The sequence below is a fragment of the Cyrtonyx montezumae genome, unplaced genomic scaffold (assembly GCF_038088225.1).
Source record: "Cyrtonyx montezumae isolate F1298 unplaced genomic scaffold, pur_monq_1.0 scaffold_23, whole genome shotgun sequence".
Taxonomy (NCBI): Eukaryota; Metazoa; Chordata; class Aves; order Galliformes; family Odontophoridae; genus Cyrtonyx; species Cyrtonyx montezumae.
Window position 1 is genome coordinate 3,539,492 of NW_027071970.1, and position 27,032 is coordinate 3,566,523.

Genomic DNA, 27,032 nt, shown 5'->3' on the forward strand with positions numbered 1-27,032 from the left:
GCTGGCACTACGGAGCCCAGTGATGGCAGTCTGTACACGGAGCGATTGGAAGCAGCTTTAACCCGCTCAGACACGCAGCCCCCACCCCCACCCCCACCCCCCATTTCATCTCATCAGAGGTCTTAAAATCTTACAGTAAAAGGTGTACAAAAAAAAGAACGGAGTCCTGTCAGGATTCTGCTGGAGAGTATTGCTCACACTGCGGCACCGAGCCCAGGACCTGGAGCTGCTCCTCGGAGCCAGGCTGCGCGCGGCAGCCGGGTTCAGCTCGCCATATTTACATATTATACAGGAGGAAAAAGAAAACCCCACGTAAAACTAAACCTAGGAAAACAAAAATTCTTTCAGCTGTAAGATAGTGTTTTTCACTTAGCAAAATATACATTTGTTTTGTTCCATAGCGCTGTCCAACGTTTTCGGATCCTTGGAGTTTCGCACTTTTCAAAGCCTCACATTTACAAAACAGAAACAATTAAAAACAGTTTCTTTAAAAAAAATAGAAATACATCAGTTCCTCTCAGCCTCTGCTCTCTCTGTGTCTCTTTCTTTCCTTCAGAACTGCATTCTCGTTACATACCGTGCTTTAAAAACACTGACGACAACAACAACAGAGTTGAAAATATTCAAAACAGTTTCAAAGCCAAATAAAAATACTCCTCAATAAAAACTACCTAACACAATCACAAAGCCAATTCATAAAATAGGTCTACTAGCTCGGGAAAGAGCAAACAACAAAAAAGAAGGGGGAGCCCCCCCCCCCCCCCAAAAAAAAAAGATAAAAAAATAAAATAAAAAAAATAAAACTAACCAGCTAATAAAATAAATAAAAGAAGAACCGGTGGGCTGGGGGAGGGGAAGGGGGAAGCGTAAACCGTCGGCGGTTAGTAAGAAAGCGAGATGATCTCCTCGGGTTCAGTCCAGTGTGGTCTGGTCAAAGGGAGAGATCAGGGCAGGGGGCAGGAGCTGGCAGCCCGCTGGCAGGTGTGCAGTTTGATTCAAGAGGAAGGGAACCGTGGCTCAGCCCCCGGGGCTCCCCAGACCCTCCAGCCGCTGTCCTCGGTTAGGTCACTGGGGAATCTGCAGGACACAGCAGGGGAAGAAGGGGCAGGATCCAGAACACCCAACTGCTTTTCTCGTGGGGCTCTTCCAGTGTTACGTGACAGAAATGCTCAGTGTCTGGACTTGCTGTGCACGCTGCTGGCACAGGGCACGGCCGAGATGCTTCCATGCAAAGGGAGGGCCCAGGAAGCAAGGTTCCACACGCTGTGTGCCTGCCCCGACCTGCAGCACTCCTGCTTCCAGGGAGGCTGCCACTGCAAAGCAAGGTCCCCTTGTTTCTCCAGGCTGCTGTGGGGCCTTCCCTGCAAGTTCTTGCCCTCTTTTCTGAAGCGTTTCGCTTTTTAAGCCAACAAACTTCAGACATGTTTGCAAAGCAGAGACCATCCCTCTCAGCTAAGCACCAAAACCAAACTGGTAAGACTCAGATCCCCCCTGCCCTTCTTCTCCTACACAGGAGAGGAAAAATCCTGCTCTGCAGGCAGTGGTGAGGCAGCCATGAGAACACACAGCCATGCACAGGAGACCCCCCCAGCCACACAGGTTAGCCAGGTTTGCCCCAGGATCACCTACTATGATTCTGACCAGCCCTGAAGACCTTTCCTCTTTCTGCGAGTGCTCCCATTTCCTTCCCCTTTGCACTTAGACACTAAGCAATCTCCTCACAGCACACCACACCTGGACAGCAGGAGGCAGGAAGCAACCTGCCAAGCCCCTGGTATTGAATAGAGCCCTCATCTGGCCACAGGATCCTTTGCACTGGGCTGAGGCAGTGAGCCTTCGCAGCTCGTGCTGGGAGCCCCAACACAGGGGCCAGCTCAGAATGTCACTTTTCCCACTACTTTCTCCTGTTTGAAGTTCTCTTACCTCCTGCCTCCTTGGTCCCCAGCTTCAGTGATACCCATTGGTAAAAGCTGTTGCAATCAAGGGACCCTGCATGGGAGGAGATAAAACTCACTGTTAAGCAAAGAACAGAAAAGCAAGGAAAATCACTACCAAAACAAAGTCAGTCACGGCCCGGCTGGCTCCAGTTGGAGGCGGTATGTACAGAGAGCCCCAGCAACCTGAAGAAAACTGGATCAGGGCCAAGATGAGCTCGAGGAACATCTGGGCCAGAAGAGGGAAAGGTCTGGAGATCAGGACCTTGAGCAGGCTGAGTAGAGCCAGTGGAGACCTGAGAGGCAGGTGAACTGCTGTATCCTGCAGCAGCAGTGTGTGGCCTGGGGCTCAGCAGGTGGCAGCTCTTAACCAGAAAGCAGGCTGCCCAACGCTGCTCGTCTCCATCACCACACGGAGATGCAGTCCCTTCCCTGGCTGCGCCACTCTCCACATCCCTGCCCCTGTGCAGAACCCCACGAGGAACACTCACCCCTAGGCTGTGGCCGAAGCCAGTGCTTGGGGCTGGACTGGCAGCACTGATGTAACTGCTGACCCCTGAGTCCTGGTTGGCAGCTCCATAAAGCTCAGCCATCGGCCCAGGGCTGGTGGTGCCCAGAAATCCACCGGTGCGACTAGGGGTGGAACCTACAGGAGGCAGCAAAACTACACAGTGAAAATCCCAAAAGTGCAACCCCGTCCCACCCCCCTCCCCCAGCCCGTGGCAAACCTCCGTGGCAGGACACGGCGCCAGGGAGGGAAGTGGCAGTTACCTGTCCCTCGCACCACAGCTGCCGCAGCCGCTGCCGCTGCCATTGGTCCATACGCAGTGAGGGGGATTGCTGGAAAGGAAGGAACAGGCATGTCAGGGGTGTTGAGGTTACATGGTGAGTTCCTCAACGGGAGCCTTTGTTTTGTGCTGCGAAATAGCAGGGTGGCAAAGGTCCATCAGCATCACACAGCACATCCATGGGGCGAAAAATGGGGAGCCTTGTGTTTGTTGGTATTTGCACTGTGGATGTCCTGCAGGGGGGACACCACTAGCCATGCCCTGCTAAGCCCAGCTGCTGGAGCAGCCAAGGGCACGATGTGAAGAGCTGAGCCAGACACAGCAATTTCAAATGCATCCGTTGCTCCTTAGCTTGCAAAGAAGAGTTAAATCTCAAGCTACAGATCCACACTTAGGCTATAAACGTGGAGAAAACCAGGAGCAAACATGGAGAAAAACAGGGACAGCTAGCAGCTCAGTGTCCTGTGGCACAACCCCCCTCCTCTCTTCCCTTTGATACTATTATTTTAATAGCCTCTTTCTACCTGTTTTTCTGGTCAAGATCCTCTCAACTCAGCTTTCCTCCTGAATTGCTCAACCCCTCGCTGCTCATTGTAGAACAGAGGAAGCATATAGCTAAGGAGCAGGATCTAGAAATGGCTTAATTAAAACAGTAAGTCTTAATTTATACGTAGCAGTTCTAATTCCTAACTCTGCTGCCAGAGGCAACCAGCCCTCAGGGCAGAAGGCATCTAGACAGTGTGGTTCTCTTTGCCCTTAAAATGACTGGGTCAGCATTTCATGCTTGAATGTGAAATTTGTTGTGATTCTGTTTGGAGTACCATAAAAAGAGGTCAGAAGAAATCGATCATGTTAAGGCTGAAATCCAGACTAGCTTATAAGGGAATATTTAGTAGCAGGCACCAGTCTGCTTCAAGCAAACGTCACACGGGGTTTCTACCTGGGTTTGCTGCTCATTCCAGGCCCTGGGCCAACGCCAGCATGCTGCAACTCTGCATCAGCCCCAGAGATGCAGTTCTGGGGAGGAAAGGCTGCTGGCAGCCAGCACTCTGCCCCATCAGTGCTTCAAGACCCTAACACACAACTGAATTAAAATGGTTTTAATGAGAATGGAGGCCAGGTCTTCTCACAGATTCCAGTTGTTTTCAATCATCCCTGCTTGTGCCACCCCCTCAGCTCAGTCCCACTTGCCAAACCCATAGACATCAAGCACAAGCACTCACTCACTCCAAGGCACGAGGGCCCTCAAGCTCGCGTGGCCTTTGTAGCAATGGAGGGGGCCTTGCACTCTGTGGGACCAGCTCCAGCCTATACATGGGAACTGCAGCTCTCAGCCCAGCCAAGAGGCTGCACAGTGGCTGCTTAGCAGTAGGTAAGCGTAAAGGCAAGGGAAGAATGCCACAATCCCCAGCTGGTACTTCAGTGAGGCACTCAGGACTGTAAGCTGTCGTGGCACCCAGCCAGGAGAGCAGCACTAATAACTTCTTGTTGTACAGAGCCCTGGTACACCCTGGCTGCCAGTGACAGCGGGCCCCAGGCAAACACCTCCACAAGGAGGGGCACAGTCCTGCCTGGAGGGAAAGGCACTTTTGGCAATTCATCAGTGTTCCTCTGCCAACGTTATGAGGATTGTTAGAAAAACCATACGTTTAAACACACACTGGACCTAAATATGCTTTGTTTGGCAACCAAAATGCTTGGAGTTAGGGGTCAGGTGCTTATGTAGTTGCATATCGGGGAAGCATTTATTAAGAGAGCTCAGATTTAATCTCTCCTACCTCCCTCGGGGCAATTTGTTCATTGGTGGCTGCCAACCTCAGCAGACTCCCTGAGGATTGCCATGGATTTGTACCACTGAAAGTGATTTCAACCCAGTTTGTACTGATAAATCCAGGAGAGCTTCTCAAGAAGCTTTCTCGTTGCAGAAAGATTCACACCCTGAAACAGGTGGGGGCAAGGAAGCACTGGAGAGGAGCAACACTATGGAAATGAGATGGCACAGGGGGAGCAGGGTGCTACGCAAAGCTGCTCTTCTACAACAAACACCATGGACACAACAAGGCTGGGGAAAACATGGCCATGGGAGGGAGAGTCAAGAGAAGGAGCATCACCCAGAGAGGAAACAACACAGTCCAGGGGCTGAGGATCCAGAGGGTATTTACACTGTGAGGACACTGAGCCAGGACCCGACCCTGGAGAACAGCCCTCTGTTTCCATTTTTCTCCACAGTATCCTATGGGCACTGTGGGTCCTTAACATATCCTGCACAGGGTTTAGAGTGACCAGGAGTGCCCCACACCTTCTCCCCCCTCCCAGCAGTGCAGCACTTGTCCTTACAGCAGATCAGGTTAAGGTCATTTCTAAACCTTTGAGAAGCCACCCTGCCCTCTGGACTTTCCCAGCTCTGCTTTACACCCAGCCCAGGGCAAGGAGCTAAAAATGAGGCAAGCAGCAGGAAATGCCACATCAGAATTACATGCCTTTACCTGGTACGAGCTGCACTGCCCTTCCCAGAGGCAATGCCCAGGGCTGTGATTCCCTCTCCACCTTTCCAGACCCAGCTTTCATTGAAGTTTGTACAGACAGAAGATGAAATAAAGAATGTTTCCAGACCAACTGTGCCAGGCTGCAGAACAGCAACACCACTGGAACAGCCCAAAGCCCCCTTCTCCCAGCTTGTGAGTTTAGGAAATGAGTGGGACTGACCTGTGAGCTCAGGGAGGACGGGGGCACTCGGGAGAGGGGTCCGCTCTACACGGAACTCTAAAAATGAAATGTAAAACAGCTTAGGAACTTGTTAAACTCCCCAAGGGAGACCCCACAGACAGACAGGAGCCAGGGCTGCTGCAGCAGCAGCCTGCAGCCAAACTGCAACCAGGCAGTGCCATCTCTAAACTAATTTATAACAGGTGCTGAAAGGTGCTGGACTCCTGCCCCAGAGCCTTTAAGGATATATTTATCCTTAGAACAAATCTGGTGAGGCAGAGCAAGTGCAAGCTTTACCTGTGGCCCAGCTCAGCAGCCTCAGGCCTGCCCTGGAGCACTACTCTGCAGCTCATCAGATCTGACCTCTCAGCTGCAATGGCAGTAAGTGCTCAATGTGTGCCAAACTCAGCTGGGCATGGTTTTTATAATGAGACACTCCAAGCCACAATGACAGAGCCCCATAAACTGGGCTCACAGAGCTTCCAGACAGCTAGGAGGCAACAGCAACTTTCAGCCAAAAACATCCTGGCCTCACCACAGGCAAAGAGAGAACTTCCCATTCCCAGCCCTAACACCAAGACTTCATATATAAACCATTAAATTGAGAAGCTGAGGTCAGGAAGGGATGCTCAGAGTTGCCACTTCTCTAGAAAATAGCGAGATGTTCTTTTCTCTGAGTGTGCTCTGCCTCAATCCCCAGGACCACAGAAGAGGGGGAGGGAGAAGAGGCCCCACTCAGCTCAGAGCAGCTGTGGCACAGCAGGTTCCAGCCATTGACTGCAGGGTCCATGCTCTGAGCACATGGTGGGGCCGGGAGCTCGACACCACAGGGGGACTGCAGCCGACTGCCCCAGCAGATGTTCTCTAGGGGCTATAAGTGGCCCGGGCATGATTCAGAAAGCAACTACAGCATTGCAAACACTTCTATTTTGGGTGCCCAGCAGTTCTCAAGCCCACGGAAAGCTACGTTTTAAACTCCTGTGTTATTTTCAGAGCAGTGGCAACTCTGTTAAAAGAGAGACAGACGCACATAAAGGCAGCGAGACAGGCAGAGCTGCAGGGGCCCTCCTGTGTAACAGCAGCAGCCCTACAGAGGAGGCCAACATAAAGGGCGTCAGAGCAGCCTAGGGCTCTTCCTGCCACTGGGGTGTGAGGATAATCCTAATGAAGGACAGGCTGCTCCCACCTATTCCAGGGCTTCTCCCCTCCCCCTTCCACATCCGTCTCCAATTTAAACAAAGACCAAACAGGGAAAAGGGTAAAAGGGGCACAGCCTGGGTCACAGATCATGCCAGGGAGCCCCATCACCTGCAGGCAGACCAAAAAAACAAGTAGGGAGCACCACTTACCAGGGAACTGGTAAGTGTAACCAGGTGCAATGCCAGTGTAGCTTCGACTCGCATAGGTGGCAGCTTGGAAGCCTGGATAACCTAGGGGAGTAGAAAAAGACTGTTAACTGCAAGCTCGCAGGGTCCCCTGTGCCTGGCTGCTCTCACAAGCAGCAAAACAGCATTATAAAGAACAAACAGGACTAATAGGAGAAAACCCACAAAACTGCTGAGGCAGAGAACAGGATGTATGTGAATCTGAGCTTTAACAGGCCCAATTAGATGTTTTCATCACTGCAAACATGTAAGGACACGGAGGTTTCCTTCTCAGAAGCTCGCAGCACTGCAGACTTAGGTTTTCTGATGCATCAGATGCATTTAGGAACAGGAGATTAGGGAGGTGGTGACATTTGAAAGGCTGAATAGCTCTGAGTCACTTAGAGGCGCCGGGCAAAGACAGGCAGAGCACTCCTTCCTGGTGCTGGGCAGAAGGACAGTGCCTCCCATTCCCAGGAAGCTGTCCACCCCTACAGGCCTATGGCAACCCAGGACATTGACTCAGATGAATATTTGATTTGAGATCTCTCAGGAAATGAATGTGTGGACTTTGCAATGACTCAGCTTGAGTCTTGCTACAAACACAGGCTGAAGATTTGTTTTCCTTCAGCAAAGTCGAGTGAAAATACTGGGGAGAAAATATGCCCCTTGGGGAGTTTTGTTCAGTGGCTACCTGAACATACTCATCAGAAAGCCTACAGAAGTGCAGGAGGAAAATATTCGGGCACGGCTGAACCAAATGTGGAATAACCTACCTAATTGTGTGCAGTTCCGCAACGGCCATTAGAGAATTACACTATCACACCGCAGGAACCTGAACTGAGCTACAAAAGGCCTGCGTCCCAGCACGAGGCTCCCTCTGACAGTCCCTCCCTATCGCAGGCCAACAGTGCCAAGTTTGCAGTTTCTCCAGGTGCCACCAGAGGGCAAGTTGTGATCACAAACGGTCCCGGTGCTCCCAGTGTCCCCAGCCCCGCACCAGGGAGAGCTGCCCTTGGCCGCCCTGCTCGGCTCAGCGCGCCAGGAAGCGCTCCCAGAATAAAACCTCTAAGCTGCTGCCGGGCACGGCCGGGAGCTGGGAGGAGATCTGTCCTGAAGCTTACCCAGCATGCCGATCCCGAGCATGAAGGCATCCATCCCGTAAGGCATGACTCGGGACCGCCCTCGTGCTGAGCCTGTTGGGGACATCACCTCCTTGGGCTGGGCTTTTTTGCACTCCACCTGCCACAAAGAAAGTGAAGACCAGACTTGGCTGTGACTGGCGCAGAGCATTTTCACTGAACACGCAGATCCCAGGCTGTGGGCTGGCCGAGCTGCTGCTGGCACGGCTCTCCTCAGCCACAGCCAGTGCCACCAACCTGTCCCCGTGTCCTTCCCCAGCTGCCCTGCATGCTGCCAGCCTCCCCTTTGCTCTGCAGACACTACAGACAACGAGGAATTCAGGCACTCTCCTGCCCCCCATGCTCCACACCCAGCCCTGCACAACGGCCTCAAAGCCTTGTTTTCCTCACTTCTGAATCAAGGTAACATTGTGGACCTTCCCTAAGCCACCATGAGGTTTCATTGTAACTTCAAAGCTACAAGAACCCTACAATTCCTATTAGCAGCTAAGTCAGCTCTTTATCATGCTGGGTCACTGCATGCTTCCTTCCCACACTGCCTGCAGTGACTTTTGGGGAGAGGAACCAATTCCCCAGAGCACAGGAAACGCCTCACACACTGCCCAGCTGTGCATCACTACCTGTCCCAGGCACTCACCATTTTGTTGTTAATCTCATGGAAGTGGATTTCACATACTTTTTCCACAATGTCTTCACTTTCAAATGTGACAAATCCAAACCCTGAAGAAAAGGCAAAACTTCTTGGTCAGGTCAGAGCTCTGTGTACAGTTGGATCCCATTACCTACGTTCTCTTATTGGTAGGATAAGGAGCCACAGTCTTCACGGACAGTACAATCAGCCCTTGATAACAGCTGTCCCTCATCATCCTTCTCCAGCAAATCCTGCTTTTGTGTGACTGAAAACAAGACCATCCCATATGGATTCCCCTTTCCTTCTCTTTTTGTACCTCCCACCCTCTCAGAACCCAACCGCTTTCAAAACCAAGTTTTGTTTTGTTTTGCTTTTTAACTTGACTATTTGCAAGACAAACCACATGGCTGATAATGCTGGGGAGGATCCCAGCAGACACTCACACAAAGAGAGCTGAAGAAATGAACAGCTGCTTTCCAGGACATCCCCATCCTTGCTAAATGCACCACGCCAGCAGTAACAACCTGCATGTTTCCTCCTCAACCACTCATCATAAAGTCTGGCCTAAGCAAGCAAATATCAGCAAAGCAGTTGTACAGAGCAAGACAGAGCTGCACAGATAATGTGCAAGCCAACTGATTTGCAAAGTTTCATTAAAGTAAGTTTAGTCCCTGTCATAAGATAGAACAGCACATCCTGGGCCATGCCTGCACCTCCTTTCTTTCACCAAAACCTCTGCTGACAGTTTTGGCAAATATCAGTCACGGTGGGCAGACTAAGTTCAGCTGACTGCAGCTCTCTCTGAAAAACTGAATCTGGAGGATCTCTAAATGTGCTATAACTAAGATATCAACATGAAGCAGAGCTTTCCACTTTTCAGAACTGGCCTGTTTCACGGTGCTTTAAAATAACTTATAAGAACAGATGGGGATCCACTACGCTGAATCCCACTTTTTTTCCACATTATATGTGAAATCTTTCTCCATAAACTCTTCCTGTCTGTCTGTGCCCAGGTAGTTATGGACCTTCCATCTCAACATCTATGAGTGTGGGGCCTCGGGAATTCAAGAGTGAAATCCTGATGCCAAAATGAGCCCTGGGACCAGCCAGACCACTGCCAGGCCTGCTGCACCCCACACTGCTCACATGGCAGCATGCAGCTCTCCCTATTCCTTCTGACAATACTTTTGTTAACTACTGACTGGAAGGTACCCATGGAGGAATAGGGGTTACACGATTTATTCCCTTTTAGGATAAAGCTGAAAAAACATCTCAAGGCAGGCAACCAGAACAGACCTAATGGCTTTTGAAAAAAGAAAAAAATAAAGAAGATAAAAAAAAACCCAACCAAAAACCCGCACTGTTTCTGCACAGTGTAGTAAGAGCAGAATGAAATACCCCTTTGCTGACCTGGGGGCAGAAGTGCCTGGAAGTGCTTCAAACAACACTGACAGTGGCCCAGCACAGGGCTGCTACCGGCCCTGATTTGGAAGGTGCCAAGACTAGGTCTGTAGATGAAGTTGGGAATAAATCTCTGAGCTGGTGTAACAGGGGTGTCAACCCTTGCCATGCACCGAGGCAGTCTGAAGACACACTTGGAGAATAGGAGACAAGGACACCCATGGGTGGGTTGGGTCCAGACACAGCAAATATTGCAGCCTTGTTCCCATCCTGTAACCAGACTCCACCAGGGCTCGGGTAAGAAAAGGTGACCTGGGAGCACAAGCGGGCTCCATGCCGAGGAAGGGGTGAGAGGCAGGCACTCTTCAAGGCTCTCATGTCAGCGTTCCTGGAGCTCGGATTACGCAGGACAAGGTAAGACACACACTGCGGGCTGGAGCCACAGAGGTAAGTGGCAAGGGGAGGGGGCTGCCTCCTCTCACATATCTGCAACTCGGCGAGTTTACAGCACAGGAAATGCACTGGACAAAAGCTCTCTGTGCTGCAAAGGACGCTGGTAAAGGATGCAGATGCAAAAGGACGGGGCAATTGGAGGCAAGATAAAGAGCAGCTGCGACCTGCATGCCCTGCTGCTGGGATACCAACCCCTCCCTACTAAGGCAGGAGGGGAACTCTCCCTGCTTCCCGCTCCTATGGCCAGAAGATTGCTCTCACCTCGGTGTCGGTTGGTTGTCTTGTCAAACATCAGCATCGCATCATCCACCTGCAGAGAGAAGCGCTCTGATCAGATTATTGCTCTTGTCACAAGCATCGCTGACATATTTACAAAGACCTGGCTTCCCAAAGCCAGAGGGAATAAGGACGAGACTTCCCACCCGCACGAAGGAAACAGGGTGTGTGCAAACTATGCTTCTGCTACTGCACCGAGCTCATCCTACAGCATAGGCAGCCATTCCCCTCTCCACAACTAAAGCTCCCCCAGCCTGGGGCAGGTGCTGCTGGGCTGAGCCCCTTGGCCCGGCCCCAGGCCCCACCGAACCCCCCCTCCCCACGCCACAGCCAGCGACCCCGATTGTTTGCCTGCGGCTCCAGCTGGGGGGCAAAGAGCAGGGAAGGCATTGTTCCCAAATGCTAGCCTCAAAGGAGAGGAGAATTAAAGGGGGGGAGAGAAGCAAAGCTAGAGAGGGGAGAGGAATAAGGGGCCTCCCAGCGACAGGGGAAACGGAGGCCTCAGACAACAGAGCCTGCCTGGGAAAGCTGGGAAGCAGCCCCCGCCCCCACCCCGAGGAGCCTTTCCTCTAAGTGAGGTTTCCCACTGCTGGAGGCTGTAATTAGAGCAAATTTACTGCAAGGCCTGAGCGAGGGCTGCCTCCCGGGGGGAGGGGCGGACAGCTCCCATCCCCCAGGACCACGGGCTGCTCTCCCCCCAGCAAGGCGAGGCGAGCCCCCCGCCCAGCTCATCACATCACTGCCTGGTGCCACTTCCCCCCCCCCCATCTTCCTGCTGGGCGTTTCCTTGCAGAGACACATCTGCACCGCACCGCAGGTCAGGGCGAGCAGGGTTAAAAAATATACTTCAATCCCCTCTGTGTAAGCCCCAGTGTAAACCTGTCCCACTGACCCATCCCTCCTCTTTAATACCACTGCCTTAATCCGATTATGAAACTGGACATGCAAGTGCTCGGGGGAGGTGGCGTCACTCTCCATCCAGCAGCTCCTGCATGCAAGGCAGCCGCTCACCCACCCCGCAGTGGGACAGCCTGCATCCACACCGCTGCTTCCCCGGCACGGGCACAGGCAGAGCAATTCCCTTTACCCCCCCACAAACAGATAGGGCACCCAGCTCCAGCTCGGTGCCCTGATGACGGCAGGAGCCATTCCTCATGTTTCCAGCGCCACCAACAGCAGACAGATGTCATCGTCGATGCCCTTGGGCTTGTCCGACACATCCGCCCCACGCGAGCAAGGTGACAGCAGACAACCGGGCTCCCAATGCTCCTGCCCGGTGTCCCTGTGCCAACAGCATCCGTGAAAGGCTCAGGCAGGCACAGGGCACATTCCCCATCTCCCTTCGAAGCTGCGCTGGGGGGGGGGGAGTGGATGTGGCTTAACATATTTCGAGGTTTTACTGACTATTTTTATTGGTCTAGGGCAGATCCACCCCCAGCTCAGCTCAAGGAAAGGCTGCTCGGCACCGGCTGCTCTCCTTCACACAGCCCAGCTCACGGCCACGAGAGAAGGGCGGCAGCTCCGTCCCACGGCGTCCGCGGGCTGAGGGGGGCCGAGCCTGCCTCGGCGGGCTCCTCGTAAGCCTCAGCCCTACAATCAGCGCCCCGAAACGCTCTCGTTCGGCGCCCGCCCCGTTGTGACACACGACCCCACACGGCAGCAGCCCTGCCCGGCCCAGCCCGCAGCGCCCCGAGGCGGAGCCGGGCCCCGCGGAGCAGCCCCGCGCGGCCGGGCCGGGCCGGGCCGGGCCGTGCCCCACGGGGGTCGCCCGCCGGCCCCGCCGCCACAATGGCCGCCCGCCGGGGGCCGCGCCGGGCCCCAACAAAGGCGGCCGCCGGCGGGGCCGTCTCCGCGGCAACGCGGCCGCCAATCGCAGCTGCCTCCCGGATTAGAGCGAGCGGCCGGGCCCGCACAAAGCCGCCCCGCGGCGCCCGCTCTCCTCCGCGCGCGGGGAAGAGACGGAGCGAGGAGCGGCCGGCGGCGCCCAGAGGGGAAGGCGGGAGGTGAAGGAGGACGGCTCCCATCGGGATCGAGCCGCCATCTCGGCCCGGCCCGGCAGCGCGGGAAGCGCGTGGTTCACAGCCCGCGTTCATTTGTGAAGCGGTGCGCAATCGGGCTGTGACCATAGCTGTACTCGGACAAAGGCTTTCTTGCCGGGTGAATTGTCCTTCTCCTTCTCCTCCTCCCCCCTCCCCCGGCCTTAAATAAATATTTGTTTCAACTCTTTAAACACAGCCAAAGCAGCAGATCTCTTACTAGAAAGCTGATGAGCTCCGTGGCCAAAGCTCTCCTAGGGAACTCTGGCTTGCCGCTCCGGGCTGCAGCCACCCAGCAGCCGAGGGCACAAGTTCAAGGTCTGCTAAGTCCAAGCCACGGATGAGACGGTGCCTTGTGCGTGCAGCCACGGGGACCAGGCACAGAGCAGAAAGGAGGGTCACAGCTCTCTAGATACCTCGTTCCGAGGAATCCTATGGCAGGAGATCAGGATTTGACAGGCACGTGGCAGTAGCGATGTAGGTACCACATCCCTGAGCCTTATGTCCAAGGTAACATCACCTCTCCACTCTCTTCAGCATTGGAAACCAAAATTGAAGTGGAAGAAAGGCTTTGGCTCATTGAGCAGTTAACTTTTAACAAAACAAAACACACGTATATACACTGCCCCTGGGGAGGAGCCTCTTCTCATCCTGCAGGGATTTGGCACTGCTGCAGGTGGGCAGCAAGCAGCACTGTCTGAGAGCTGGAGAGGCCCTTCTTGCACCAGCACCTGGTGACAGCGAGCAGGGCAGCAGTGACAGGCACACGAAGACAGTTTCACAGAGAACCTCCACCAAAACATCGAGGTGCCCGGACAGGAGATGGACCAAAACTAAACGCTGTACAATCCACCCTGGCTTGGCCAGAAGGTCTGACTGTTTTCAGTGACCTAGTCCCACTCTATCTTTCAGTCTTCCTGGGACAGTCAAAGGTCTCTGCAAAAGAGGAACTCAATGACGGCCTCATGCAGACTTAAAACAATAAAAAGAATTTCCTACACACATTTGATGAGAAACGTTGGGTGCACTGCCACCCAGGCAGATCTTGAAGAAAAGATCCTGAAGTAAATATTCAAGTGAATGCTTTGCAGAGACAAGTGCCTTCTACCTGAACTGCAACTGAAGATTGCTCACTGGTCCTAGGAGGAACCATGGCAACATACTGGCAAACATAAACCAAATGATCAGAAACCACTCAGCCAAGGGAGGGCATTAGCAACCAGAGAGGTTCTCCTGGCTGCTCAGACAGGGCAGGTTGATTCTGCTGATTCTGGGAAGGAGAAAGCACCAATCCAGAGCCTAACTCCACGGAGCAGCACGCTGCATCTACATGGCACCAGGCTCTCCTCCTTTCCTTACTCTTCTGCAGAACAGTTCTCCAAACTCTGGGAACAAGTCTAAGCCAAGGGCTTGAGCCCGCTCCGTGCCACAGGTGAGCAGACAGCCTTATCCAGGTGTTCTTCCCTGCTCTCACACTGTACTGCGGGCACCTGGCAAATATCAAATGAACCACCGAAGACCTGAATGACCATTAATGCTCCAGCATTTTTGGCTATCTGCCTACCAGATGCGGAGCACAGAGTACCCTTTGTTCCAGAGGCTTTGTTACCACCAGCCAAACTGCCTACTGCCACAAGAGAGGTGATCAGATTCCCCTTCTCCTCCCCTCCCCATCTGTTCATTGCAACCCTGTTCTGTGTGAGAATTTGCATAAGTTGCCCTCTGATCTGTGGAAGAAAATCCAAAATCCAGTTTGGAAATCCATAGCAGGTTGACAAGTAGCTTTGATCCCTGAAATTTCCAGAGAATGGCAGATTAAAGATTAATTAATTAAACAGCCTCCCAATCCAAAGTGAGGGAAATCATGCCATAAGCACAGGAAACTTTCTTTCCTTTAAAGAAACTATCAGTATCTAAAGGTTCTCCAATTAGTCAGCAGGGAAAACTCATTTAATATATCCAAGCCAAGCACACCATTTTTCTAGCAGGTGTACATGAATATGTATTTGTGATAGACACACACTGTCATTAAAACCAGCGTACAAGATACACTGGTTTTTCTCTTGGTCAGGACAGTACCAGAGCCTTTGCCTGAGTGACAGCTCTGAATCTGTCTTAAGCAAATGGTCCAGAGTTTGGACTGAGTATTAGATGGCAACCTAAAGGTCAGAATCATACTCTGACCTCAGCAGATTTTCTTTTCTTGCTCGCTTCCAGGGTATTTTTAGAGGGAGTAGGTCTCTCTCTGGGCACGACCTGCCTTACTGACAAGCTGAGGTTTCGTGAGCAGCTCATCCAAATGTGCAGATCACCTGCAAGCCCAGGGAGAGATGCAGACTGTCTTCAAGTGCTTTTCAAGCACTCTAGGAGCCACAGCTGATTAGCGAGTCACGCAGAACCTTCCTGGTGAATTAATTTCTTGCACTTTTGTCTCAGTGCAAAAGCACACAAGAAAACCATCAAGCACAAGTCTGTGGCCCAGGTTTGCATTTGTTCCAGTACTTCTGCATTTCTAGTTTCTGAAAGGAACAACCTCTCTACCATTAATAAATAAAAGCCAGATTGCAGCAAGTAAGAGAAGTCCACATTGCCCAGCACACCCAAGGCACAGATCAACAGCAAACACCTTCAGAAGAACATAAAGACAAAGGAAAGATATGATAGACCCCAGAATTCTCCCTCAACTTCCAGTCACTTGCAATTCAAGGATTTCCCAAACTTGAAAGGGTGTCTGTTTATTTAAAAGGCTTTCCACAAAGTTGTCCAGTCATTTGAGAATGTATGTAAATTTTATCAACAATATCCTGGGGCAAAGATTTCACAGTTTAGTTGAACTGAGACAAAAATAGACCTTATTTGTTTTGAGCTTCTTACCTTGCAATTTATTAGACCCTCTCTACCCCAAAACCTCATCAGACCGACCCTTGACAAAGAAAGATGATAGGAGGTTGTTTGTTGTTGGGTTTTTTTTTCCCCAGTTATTATTTGAAATAAATAACCTTGCTTACAAGCTCAGAGACCAAACAGTCCAAAGAAATTACTCTGATGGGACAGTCCCATTTCCCCCTGAAAAAACGAATCAGAACAACCTATTCCCATAGGTTGAAGTAGAAAAGGAGGAAGCTGGGACTTGAGCTCCAGAAGCACCCTCATACACATTGAGCAAGACAGAGAACTAGCTATTAGCTATGCCTGAGGTGCTACGTACACAGTATCTTCCTCCTTTCTTTCTGTTTCAGGTTTCAGCGAGGGTGGTACCCTGAATCTAAAGAGGCTGTTGAAATACTTCCTTGTGAAGTCTCAAGATCTCCAACGCTCTCCAACTTGAGCCTAGACACCTGGCTGCCCATACTGTGAATGCAATTCTCTGGACTTCTATCCTACAGTTGCAGAAATCTAGTCCTTTAGAAAACACGTCCACCTCCTCAGCTCACACCTCAGAGAGATGCAGGTTTCAGAGCCAGAAATGTTTCCTAGAGATCCCACTATGTTTAAAGCCCCAGCAGCTGCACCTGACAAACAAAAGCCATCTTGAGAGGCACTTCGTGCTCCCTCTCTCTCTGCACTAAAACAAAACAAAACAAGAATAAAACCACTTCATATTTTTTCCCCATGAAAACATTCAGCCCACATTTTTCATTCATAGTTTTGGAAGAAAGAAAAAAGTGGTATTTTTCCTAAGCAGAGAAACTCTCATACTGTACTTGGAATTGTCTTTTGCTTTCCTGTCAAAACCAAGTGTTCTGATCTGAAGAGTTGGAGTGCTGTCCTATCCATCTCTCCCTTTATCTTTAGTAATGCTCAGGGATTTTCTTCTCACACATCTTCATTTTTCTTTTGTCACTTCCATTTTACAAAGCTCAGAGAAGGTTTTGGACTCGGCAAGAAGAGAATACAGAACAAAAACAGGACAAGAGGGAGAAATGCCAAAAGGAGATGGCAGTCCTGGGAACTTCGTGGGCTTTTTCTAATGGAAAAACATTTCATTTTGAAACCAATCAAACTTCCATTATTTTTCCTGCTAGTGAGTTCTAGAGGCTCTAAGTGCTGCTTCTTATCCAAAATACACCAATACCAGCTACCTTGGTAGACTTGCTAACTGCAGTTCACACATCTGGACAATAGAACATGACCGTAATCTCATTTGACCTTGTCTGTACTGCAGGCCATAGAACTTCCTCTCGTAATTCCTACAGCACACGCATGCTTTCTGGCTAGACTAGAATGCATCTTTCAAAAAGCACCTACCCTGATGTAAAGATGGCAAGGTGGCAAGTCTACTGCACACTTAGGCCTGCAGCCTCAGGACTACCAGGAAGATGACCTCCAGCAACCTGTGCAGAGGATGCTTCTCTCTGAAGCCAGGATCCACACTGAGTCTGCCACTGGAATCACGAAAACTGGCTGCAAGTCACCCCCAGAAAGCAGGTAGCTTGGGTTTGCAGAATCATGACTGTGTGTCTCCTGCTTTTATCTCCTCCGGAATCTAACCATTCTCCAACAGGAGGAAAGAAGAGAGATTTTTCTCCCTGTCAGATCCTGGAAAACCAGGAGGTCACTCAGAAGAAGAGGGAATGCAGACAAAGCCAGTCCTCCAAGAAGGGCATCCTTAACAGCTCCTTTTCAGACAGTCACAATCCAATTCCAGAAGTCACAAATGACTTGAACAGCTATTGTTTTTAGAGAGGCTTTCCAAGATGAAGCTTTACCTCTCACTTAGAGGTGTCTTAAATTAAGGAGATGGAAGACCACAAAGGCAGGTGCAGTGTGTGCCTTTAAAGAAGGGATCCTAAAGAACCTCAGAAAACTAGGAGGACTCAGAGCATAATAACAAACACCAGAAGAGCCTGTGTACCAAAATCATGTTCTCTGTAAGAATGACTCACATCTGAAATTGCAGGCAACAGGCTTTTCTTTGCCCTAGAAACCAGAGAGGCAGATTGAGAGCCCAGAACCCCAGCTCTGATGGCCACAGAGGCTTCCCTCTGAAATGTGTTTCCAACTGATCCTGGAGATCAGCTATACAGAACTACCAACTGCGGAGAATTTCTCGGGAAACAGTTTTCCTGGCCTTTGATGAATTATTTGAGGCTTGGCCTAGAAGATGGTTAAGGGCCAGGAAGCACGCTCTACACCAGAGCTCTGAGGAGCCTCCTCAGCTCATACAGCCAGATGAGTCAGAAAACTGCCCCAAAAACAGAGAGTGAATGTGACCAGCCCTGACCTCTCCTCACGGAAGCTCCGGAGAGCAGAGGCCAGCTGCATTGGCCTCATGCAGACTTTGAGCACCGGATGTCATCCGGGATGCCGGTTCTTCAGCAATGAATCACACTGAGCTATGCAGAACTCTCTTTTCTGCCCGGACCCAGGAAAACAATCTGCCACAACCAGTTCTTGCCAGTCTCCTGGTGTCAGGACACCTTTCAACACGTGACCATTAAACAAGAGGAACACAACAGAATAACACTCCAAGAGAACCAGAAAGTTCTCAAACCAGAACAGACTGAAACTGTTTGTAAACTGAGTTTTAGGTGATATGGTTCTGCTTCAAATTAACAGAGGTACAGTTAAGGTTAAAAGGGGATTGTGCCTAAGACATTTTGGTTTCCTATCGAATGCATCCAGCAGCACAGAAACACATGCAGCTAACAGACTTCAGATGCCAGACACATGGACAACACCACCTTTAGTGGAGCACTGTGGTGACACCATCTGAAAGATCCCAGGGACACAACGAGTTTACTTATTTCTTACAGAAAAGAAAAATCACATAGAGCTTAGGAACAGCAAACATGAGGGCTTCTGATGACTTTTGCAATTACCACTCTCTTAGGGCTGAACAGAAACACTAACAAGTTCCACTTCGCAGCCATGACATCATTCCAGAACGCGCACAGATTTGGCTCTCAAAGCTGAGCAAAGGTACTGAACTAATACATACTCATTCCAAACTTTCATCCCCAAAGTTCCAATTACACCACAAAACATTTGAAATGTCCCCCTCCTTTCCACCAATGAATGTATCTTAAAACAGCATTACCCTTTTGCATAACCTTTCAGAAGAAAATGAGTACCAGAGCCTTCATCCATAACACTCTTCACAGCTCCACATCCAGAGTGCAATCAGACTGCCACGCAGCAAACCTTGTTCTCTCCCCATGGGCTGGCAGGAAGTTCCCAGCCGCTACAGAATCCAACACTTCTTCCCCAAAGCAACAGTAAGTGCACAAGTGAAACAGTTACAGTGCCCTGTCTCAGAAGTGACGGCACACAGCTTCCCTCTACGGAAATCCCATCAGCTCCTAAAGCCATTACAAATCGTGGGACCCCTCTGTCCAACATTACTGAGTAGTTCTGGAGGACACCCACAGCTTCCTGAAGCAGCTGAAAGGCCAAGACTGAGCCCTGCACACCCCCCAAACTCTGCTGCCACTTGTGATTTGCACACCTGGCCGCCACAGAGCAAGGGCACAAACAACTTCAGTCCACAGAAGCCTGTTCTCCCATGAGCCACCAGCTGGCACAGAAGTCCCAGGCCAACACAAGGCACTGTGATCGTGCCAGTTTTAATTCAAACATCCAAGAACAACATCAGCACTTGCCCAAGACACAGCAGGAGAAGTTTCAGGACAAAAAGGCTTATTTTAATAAAAGATTACAGAAATACCAACCATAGGGCTTACAAACAGACCAAAAATCACAGGTTTGATGCTGCAGCAGCCCCATTAAGGGCATCTGCAAATCCTCCTTCAGTGTTTGAACAAGCGACAAATCTACAGGACCAAAATCCCATAACTGGGCTCTGGATAGAGGACAAAATGGAAAACCATTTCCCTTAACCCAGCACAAGCTCTTTGTTTCAAATCTGCACAGGGCTACAGCCCCTTCAAACACATTATAGCTACCTAACCTCTGTAACTGACCTTCAATTTACTTAACCCCACGCAAAAGACTGGCAGGCTCCTAATCCCACCTCCAAAAGAGTTCACAAAACTCCTGTTTACCCCAGAAGCAATAGCTTTGATCCAACGCCACTCAAGAGTCTTACCTTCCCAAACTGCTCGAAATACTGTTTCACATCCTCCACAGTAGTGTTCACTGACAGACCACCCACAAATATCTTCTTCGTTCGGGTCACCATCTGGAAAAGGGAAGGACAGGAATTCACCAAATAAACTGAGAGCAAGAGGAGAATGAGACTCAAAAGGCCACTAACTCACCCTCTGCTGCCAGGAGGCAGCTGCCTCTTCACTGCAGTCGAGCTCTCACCCACTCAAAGCACCCCAAATGTCCACGCTGGACCCTACATGTGCTCCCCCCACAGCAGCAGCTCAGTGACACCATCTCAGCCTCCCACAGCACTCTACCAGCCTCTCCCCTCACCAAGCTGCTGCCTTGGCACCCTTGCACACCTGAGAAGCAGACCTTGACTTCCCCAGCCCTCCAGCTCCTCCCACAATCCTACTGCTTCACACACCCAGCCTCTTCCAGGCTCCCCTGGAGAAGTATGCTCTGCTTCCTGATGCAGGAAGACAGGCTGGAGGCCTGCCAGCACAGGTAGGCTCTCCAGGCTTCACCAGTCTAGCTCATTAACTGCACAGCATCCAGCCTTGAATGGGATAAGACTCATCATGTACCCGCTGCCCAGTCACCTCCCAGTCAAATCTTGCTTGGCTTTGCAAGAAAGCAAAGAGAAGACCTCTCTGCCCCTTCTCACTCATGCTGCTGGGACAAGGGAACAAACTAACTACTCTGAGAGGGGCCACTGCTGCCAGGCTGAGGCACACTGACATCCTTTCAACTTGCTCTCCAGCTGCATCCTCCCCTTAGCTGCTTGGCTACACCCCTGCTCTCAGAGGAACACATGGTCCTAATTACCCCAAGGAGCATAGGGCTAATCCGCAGCAATTCCCCGGCTTGGAGAGCAGCCCGTTCTAACACTAAAGCACCTTCTGTCACCAAACTGCTTAATGGAATTAACCCAATTCCTACCATGTGCTTCCTGGCTTCAGTTACTTGGGATACCTGCTCACCAATTGTTCTCCAATGCTTGATCCCCTTACTTCCCTCCAGCACCAGCCTTCTCCTCCCTCTGTGCTTCCCTGCACGGCTTCTGCACAGCTCCTCCTCCTGTGACACCACGTGGAACTGAGATTCTGAACTTTAAAACTCCCACCTGAGAACAAACTTAAAAGGAGACCCAAGCAGTATCCACTATTGGCTCCTCAGTCAGAAGCCTCTAGCTGCACACCTGGAAAGAGTTCCTGCAACTGTTCCCTTCAGTGCCAACATGGTCCAACACTAACTCCTGACTTTTCCAGCACCGAATGCAGAAGGCCACTTCACGAAACAAAATCCTTCACTCCTTCCCTGCCATAAACACATCTGTACACGCAGCTCCCTTTCCACAGGGATCACGTCACACCACAGAGCTGTCCTGTGTCTCCTTAGGCCTGCAACTTCCAGACACTGACTGCAACTTCCAAAGGACTGGTTCAGCCTGGGCAGAGTTTATTTTCACCCTTTTTAATTACTGCCTCCCGAAGTACAACGAGGAAGGCTGCTGGTTCTTCCAGCACCACACGACCCGGCACCGCACTGCACACCTGAAAGGAGCAGCTCGTGCTCCGAGCAAACCTGAGAGAGCGACTCTGCTGCATGCAGTGCAAACCCCTGCAGGGGGACAAAATTCACCACCACTTGCAGCCCTGGAGAGGGGATGTCCACCCACAGAACCCACCTTGGGCTGTGCTCGGCGGGGGAACGCTACCTTCGGGTCAATCTGAAAGAGAAGACAGAAAGAAGAGGTGAACACACTTTTGTCACCTATTTACAAACACCATTTCCTCCATGCACAGGGTTATCTCTGCCCACGTGGCACCTTGCTAAATACCCAAAAAATCTACCTGAGGTGCACCGAAGCAGGCTGCAGACATCTTCCCTGCTCGCTAAGGTGTAATCCATGGAGACTACAAGTCCCAGCATGCAGCAGTCTGTCTCCAGCTGAGCACTGGCCAGACAGCACCCGAGAGCCCATCACGTGCTGGGATTAACAGGCTCGGCTGCACCCTCCCGCTCGGCCTGCCCCCGGGTGCCCTCCATCATCAGGGTCATATTAAAAGTGCTTTCTTTTGCCTTTTCGCTCTCCCTCCCCCGTCACTCTATCTACAGGCACAGAGCTCACCTGGTTAACCGCAGGCTAGAAAAGAGGCAGCGCTCAAAAAGCCCAACATTTCACCCCGAAAACAGAGGCCGAAGAAAGAAAAGAGCAGGCAGGACACTACCAATGAAACACAGGGATCCAAAGCCGCAGCTGAGCTGCAGACCAGCAGGGGCCGCGGCCACAGGGCAGCGTGCTGCCCCTCTGCTGTGGGCCGCGCTGCACACGCTGCACACAATGAAGGACGCCTGCCCTCCGCGGGCCGAGCCCTCCTTTGTGCTGCTGCACGGACCTGCTGCTGGTCGGAGCCGGGCCCCGCACCCCTCCAGGTGCCGCGCGTTGTGCTGGAATCAGCATGGACGAGCGCGTGCCTGTGTCGGCCTCACAGCATCACAAAGCTGGGCACGCAGCTGCACACCAAACATCCATCCATGAAGCCTGCGCTCCTCCTCTTTCTTTGTAGCCTATTTTTACAGCAACTCCTGTAAAGTTACATCACATCAGGGATGATCCAGACCTACAAATCAGCTTAAGACCTGTGGTAAAGGCAGGTCTGGCTCATCCCCTCAGCTGCAGCTGAGAGGGCAGCCCAGAGCACCATCCCACCCGCCAGCAGTTCAAACGGCCCAAAGGAAGCTGTGTTTCTTCAGCTCCTCGAGCTGCTTTGTTCAGCCTCGCAGCCCTCCTGCTCGTCCGCACCGCCCTGCAGCTCGGCCTCCCTGGGCCCTTCCACCAGCCTTCCCCACCTCCATCCTGACTCACAGCCTACAACATAAATAAACTCAGCACGTAAGTAAACACAGGCAAAAGTGAAGAGCACAAATAAACTCAAAAATAAACTTCTCTCCCCAGGCTGCAAACGCGAGCCGATTACTGTACCCTCTGGGTGCCTCCGTGGGGCATCCGAGCTGTCCCTCCCCTCCTGCACACACGCACACCCTGCTGCTTCCTGGCCAGCACAGAAACCCACGGCGAATTCTGAGGACAGGGGACGGCAGGAGACCAGGAGGCTGATGGCAGATAATAAGCAAAAACAATAATCTACTGTCTTTTACTTCTCAGCCAGTGTCATTCAGCTCCTGCCAAGAAGATGCTTTCATACTCAGCAATGCTAAGCTCGGCCTCATTTTCTCATTACCCTGAGTGTGATCAACTGGGCAGAGATAACGCGTCCTCCTGGCTGGAGGGAGCAGGCAGTCATTGCACAAATTCTTCTGCACAAGCAGCCATTGTGCAGGTAGGGGAGGCCGGGCGCCCGGCTGAGGGGCAGCCCTGGGAACACGCGGAGGGAGCGAGCTCAGCACTGGACTCAAGTTACTAAAACCGGACCGCTCCTCAGCGGCTGGAGTCTAATTAAAGCAAGAGCACCGGTACCTTTTTCCCTAATTTCTGGTGTTCAAACAAACAGCCCTGGAGGAGTTGTGTTTCAGTGTCACCCGCTGACGTAACAGATCATTTTCACAAACTCAGATAGAAATCTGCTAAGAGTAAAAGCATTCACAACTGTTCAGATTGCATTCGAAAACACAAAACCCCACGTCAGGCTGTGGCAGGCGCGAGTCACCTGAGCACAAACCGCCCACGAGGCGCCAGGGACAGGAACCCCACTGATGCTGTGGGGTACCTGATGCTGCAGGTGCTCACACAGTGGGCTCCTGATGCTGCCCATGGCACACTGAACAGATCAGAGTCCCACAGCAGGGCAGGACAGGGAAGCCCAGACCTCACCGCTGGGTCTGCTCGGCCTGCAGCCGCCCTGCCTCCATCTGCCAGCACTGCCCCCTGAGCTGTACATCTCACTCTCCTCCACGAAAGAACAAACCCAGAAAAAAAACCCAGAAAAAACTCAGGAACGGCAACAAAGAAACGAGTCAGCGAAGCAGCACCACGGAGCCCGCTCTTCCCAGGGCACATAAAGAAGAAGCTCAAGGCAGCGGCCAGCTGCAGCTTTACAAAGTCACGCAAATCTTTTACCTTGAGACTGCAAAGCCAATTCTCATATCAAGCAATTCCATAAATAACCCCACAGGCTGCTGCAATCTAGCTTACAAACAAAGAGAAGTCTGAAAAGCACAAGGTTTCCCCGGAGATTCGGGCCAACAGCGCTCGTTAGGATGGGGAGAATTGGAAAACAATGAAGCAACAAGTTGGGCAGCCACTGCCTATCAAACGCTGTTTACCAGGAGACACCAAGCCCAGAGAGAAGGCTGTCCTCTCGGCCACCGGGCCTTTTCCTGCATAGTTTCATAAAACCCTAAATTAGGATTCAGATGAGTTTGTGTCACTCAACCTGTGACTCACGGCAGAGCCTTTCAGGCGGACGGACGGAGGCTCCGCGCAGCACCAACCGCTCACCCGGCAATCGTTGGGCAAAATACCCCAAAACATCCGACAGCTGAAAGCCAACCCAAGTGCAAAACAGAAAGGATGGGGAGGAGGACCAAAGTTCCTAACAAAGGAAGGACCCTGTGGAACCAGCCCCATTCTCTCTGCCATGCCAGGAAGGCGAGCGGAGCAGATGCAGTCGGGAATTTCAATGGCCGGTCCCCATGTGCGCTGTGCCACGAGGCCGCCTGCTCCCCACAGCGCCCGGCCCCTTCCCGTCCCTCCCCAGCCCCACGGCTGCGGAGCTGCACACAGGAGGCAGCGACAAGAATGGAGGCTCTGGATGGCACCGTGCTCCCAGCCCCACGGCGCCGGCAGGATTGCTGCTGCACAGCTCCATCGCTTGCCTTTCCAAGAGGGACTACACCAGCCAGGCTCATGGTGGGACTAGCTGATCTGATACTGTGATTACGTGGGCTAGTAAAAGAGAAAGGAAGGAAAACAAACAAAAAAAAAAAACCTGGGTCCTCCACAAAATACTTCACCACAGCCCTCCCCCCAGAGCACAGCTCCCTTTACACCACTGCTGGAAGGAGGTTTGGGAGTCCTGGGGACACAGGCTTGGCCAGGAGGGCTGGGATAGGCTTAACCCGGAGCTGCCAGGGGGAGGAAGGACCTGTGCACATCAAAGGGAGCGAGCCAGGCAGTTTAACAGGAACAGACATAAATCTCACTGCAACCCTTGCCGTAAACCCTCAGAAAGGGGGTCCTGCTCTTTCACAATAAAGGCAGGGATGCCCGAGCCACTCTGAAAGTAAAGTTGAGCATTTGGACTGCTGTGCTGCCCGTGCCCAGCACGGGAACCCCTCCCTGCACCTCAGTCCCCCCCCCACACAGCCCCCGCCGCTCCCCATCCCCATCCCTACCCTCACCTTCACCTCGGGGCAGCAGCACGGGAAAGGAATCTGGGGAAAGGGAAGTCACTACAACTGCAGATCAGGGACCTCCCACTCAGACACCTCACCCCCACCCCCCCAAAATCGAGCCCGCACATCTCCGAGTGCCGCGGATCAGCTCCGTGTGCCATTCGCCACTGAAATCTCCCGCTGAGCCCAACTGGGGGCCCCGGGGCTGCAGAGCGAGAGCAGGAGAGAGCGCTGGTGGCCCACATGGGCGGGCACTGGCCACGCTCAGAGACAATAAAGTCTTAAACCTTCACAACCGTTACAAAAACTTCGCCTGGGGAAAGCAGCGGGGCACGAGGAACGAACGGCTCCGTGAGGAGGGGAAAGCACGGGCCGTGGGGCTGCGGGAAATGGGGCCGCCAGGAGGGAACACCCCTCGGCCCAAACACCCTCAGCACAACCGGGCCCGCACACCCTGGCTCACGGAGGGGCCTCCGATCAATGGGAGGAGGATGGCCGCCGCCGGGATCCGCAGATCGATGCCCGGACGTTGGGTCAGCGGTCAATAGCGAGCGCAGAGCGTGGGCAGCAGCTCCGTTACCAGCTGATAAGTGGGGTGGAGAAGGGCCCGATCAATCTCTATCGGTAATCGATAGTTTACAACCTCTAACTGGAAATCAAACACCGCGATCAATGGCTGCTCCGAGAGCAGCCGCTCCGCCAGCAAACGCACCCCTGAGATGAGAGAAGTCATCTCACCGTCTTGGAGTCCAGTTCATGTCTGGATTGGGCCAGAACCTTGTCGACGCCAGCCTGGTCCATGAACGTGACGAACCCGAAGCCCCTGAGCCCCGCAGCCCGGGCAGGAGAGGGGATGCGGAGAGAAGAGAGAAAGTTGGTTAAAGTGGCGGCCGGGCCGCGGCGGGGGCGAAGGGAGGAGCGGGCCCGGCCTCCTCACCTGGATCTCTTTGTCAGCGGGTCCCGCATCACCAGGCACTCTTTCACCTCTCCGAACTGGCTGAAGTACTCCCGCAGGCCCTCTGCAAAGCACAGCGTCCGCCGTGGGTGTCCCGGCCCGCCCGGCCCCGCCGCCCCCGGCCCCGCCGCACCCCCCCCCCCCACCCCTCGGTCCCGGCGGCAGGTGCGGGGCGGCCGCGGCGCTCACCTTGCGTGGTCTGCCAGCTCAGTCCCCCGATGAACATTTTGCTGCGGGAGGAAGAGAGAGAGCCGTGAGCGGGGCCGCGCCGGGGGGCCGCGGCGCCCCGCGGGGTTGGCGGCGGCGGCGGCGGCGGGCGGAGAGGGGAGGGCGCGGATCGGCCATGTTGGCAGCGGCACCGCCGCCGCCGCCGCGCCTGCCCGGGCCGGGAGGACGGGGCCGGGGGGAGGGGGCGGCCGCGGCCGCGAGCGGGGCCAGGGGGGCGGCGGAGGAGGCGGCCGGCGGCGCCCGCCGCGCCGGTACCAGGGGTCGTGCGGGGAGTCCGGGGAGGCGAGGCCGGGCTGGCTGCCGTCTGTCTCCATTCGGACCTCTTCTCCCTGCGAGGAGCGGCGCCGCACTCCCGGGGCAGATGAGCGCTGGAAAAGGGGCCGGACGGACAGGCCATGCTGCCCCCTCCCCCGACCCCTCTCCGCCGGGCGGGGAGGGAGCGAGGGAGGAGGGCCCGGCGGGCACAACCTGCCCGGCTCCTCCCACCCCCGCCGGCCCGCCGGCCGCCGTGCGCATAAAACCCGCCGGCGGCGCCGGGCCGCGCTGGGACCGAGCGTCGGGAGCTGCGCCCGGACCGCGCCGGAGGAGAACGGACGCGGAGGGAACGGAGCGGAGCGGCGGTGGTGGTGGTGGTGGTGGTGGTGGTGGTGCCGGGGCCGGGGCCGGGGCCCGCGGGCGCTTTGTCCTCGGCCGCGCCGCTCCGCACC

General features: G+C 53.2%; 1 protein-coding gene across 1 annotated transcript; it reads right to left on the reverse strand.

Annotated features, from left to right (window-relative positions):
- Nucleotides 1–755: 755 nt before the first annotated feature.
- Nucleotides 756–26,734, reverse strand: MSI1 (musashi RNA binding protein 1). Its single transcript, XM_065738840.1, has 15 exons — nt 26,581–26,734; nt 26,287–26,327; nt 26,080–26,161; nt 25,881–25,965; nt 21,472–21,513; nt 19,780–19,872; nt 10,681–10,729; nt 8,572–8,654; nt 7,917–8,034; nt 6,778–6,858; nt 5,429–5,485; nt 2,706–2,774; nt 2,426–2,580; nt 1,924–1,989; nt 756–1,077 (listed from the first exon to the last, which is right to left on the reverse strand). Exons 1-14 carry the CDS (start codon nt 26,637–26,639, stop codon nt 1,948–1,950), a joined length of 1,056 nt encoding a protein of 351 aa, XP_065594912.1. The 5' UTR covers nt 26,640–26,734; the 3' UTR covers nt 756–1,077; nt 1,924–1,947.
- Nucleotides 26,735–27,032: the final 298 nt, after the last annotated feature.

Excerpts from the sequence above, each read along its gene's own strand:
- MSI1 (XM_065738840.1), bottom strand. The coding sequence starts at position 26,639 with ATGGAGACAGACGGCAGCCAGCCCGGCCTCGCCTCCCCGGACTCCCCG. Across the intron at positions 10,730-19,779 it reads ATTTCGAGCAGTTTGGGAAG|GTGGATGATGCGATGCTGAT; the intron begins GTAAGACTCTTG and ends TTCTCTCTGCAG. Across the intron at positions 8,655-10,680 it reads GACAACCAACCGACACCGAG|GGTTTGGATTTGTCACATTT; the intron begins GTGAGAGCAATC and ends CCTTTTCTTCAG.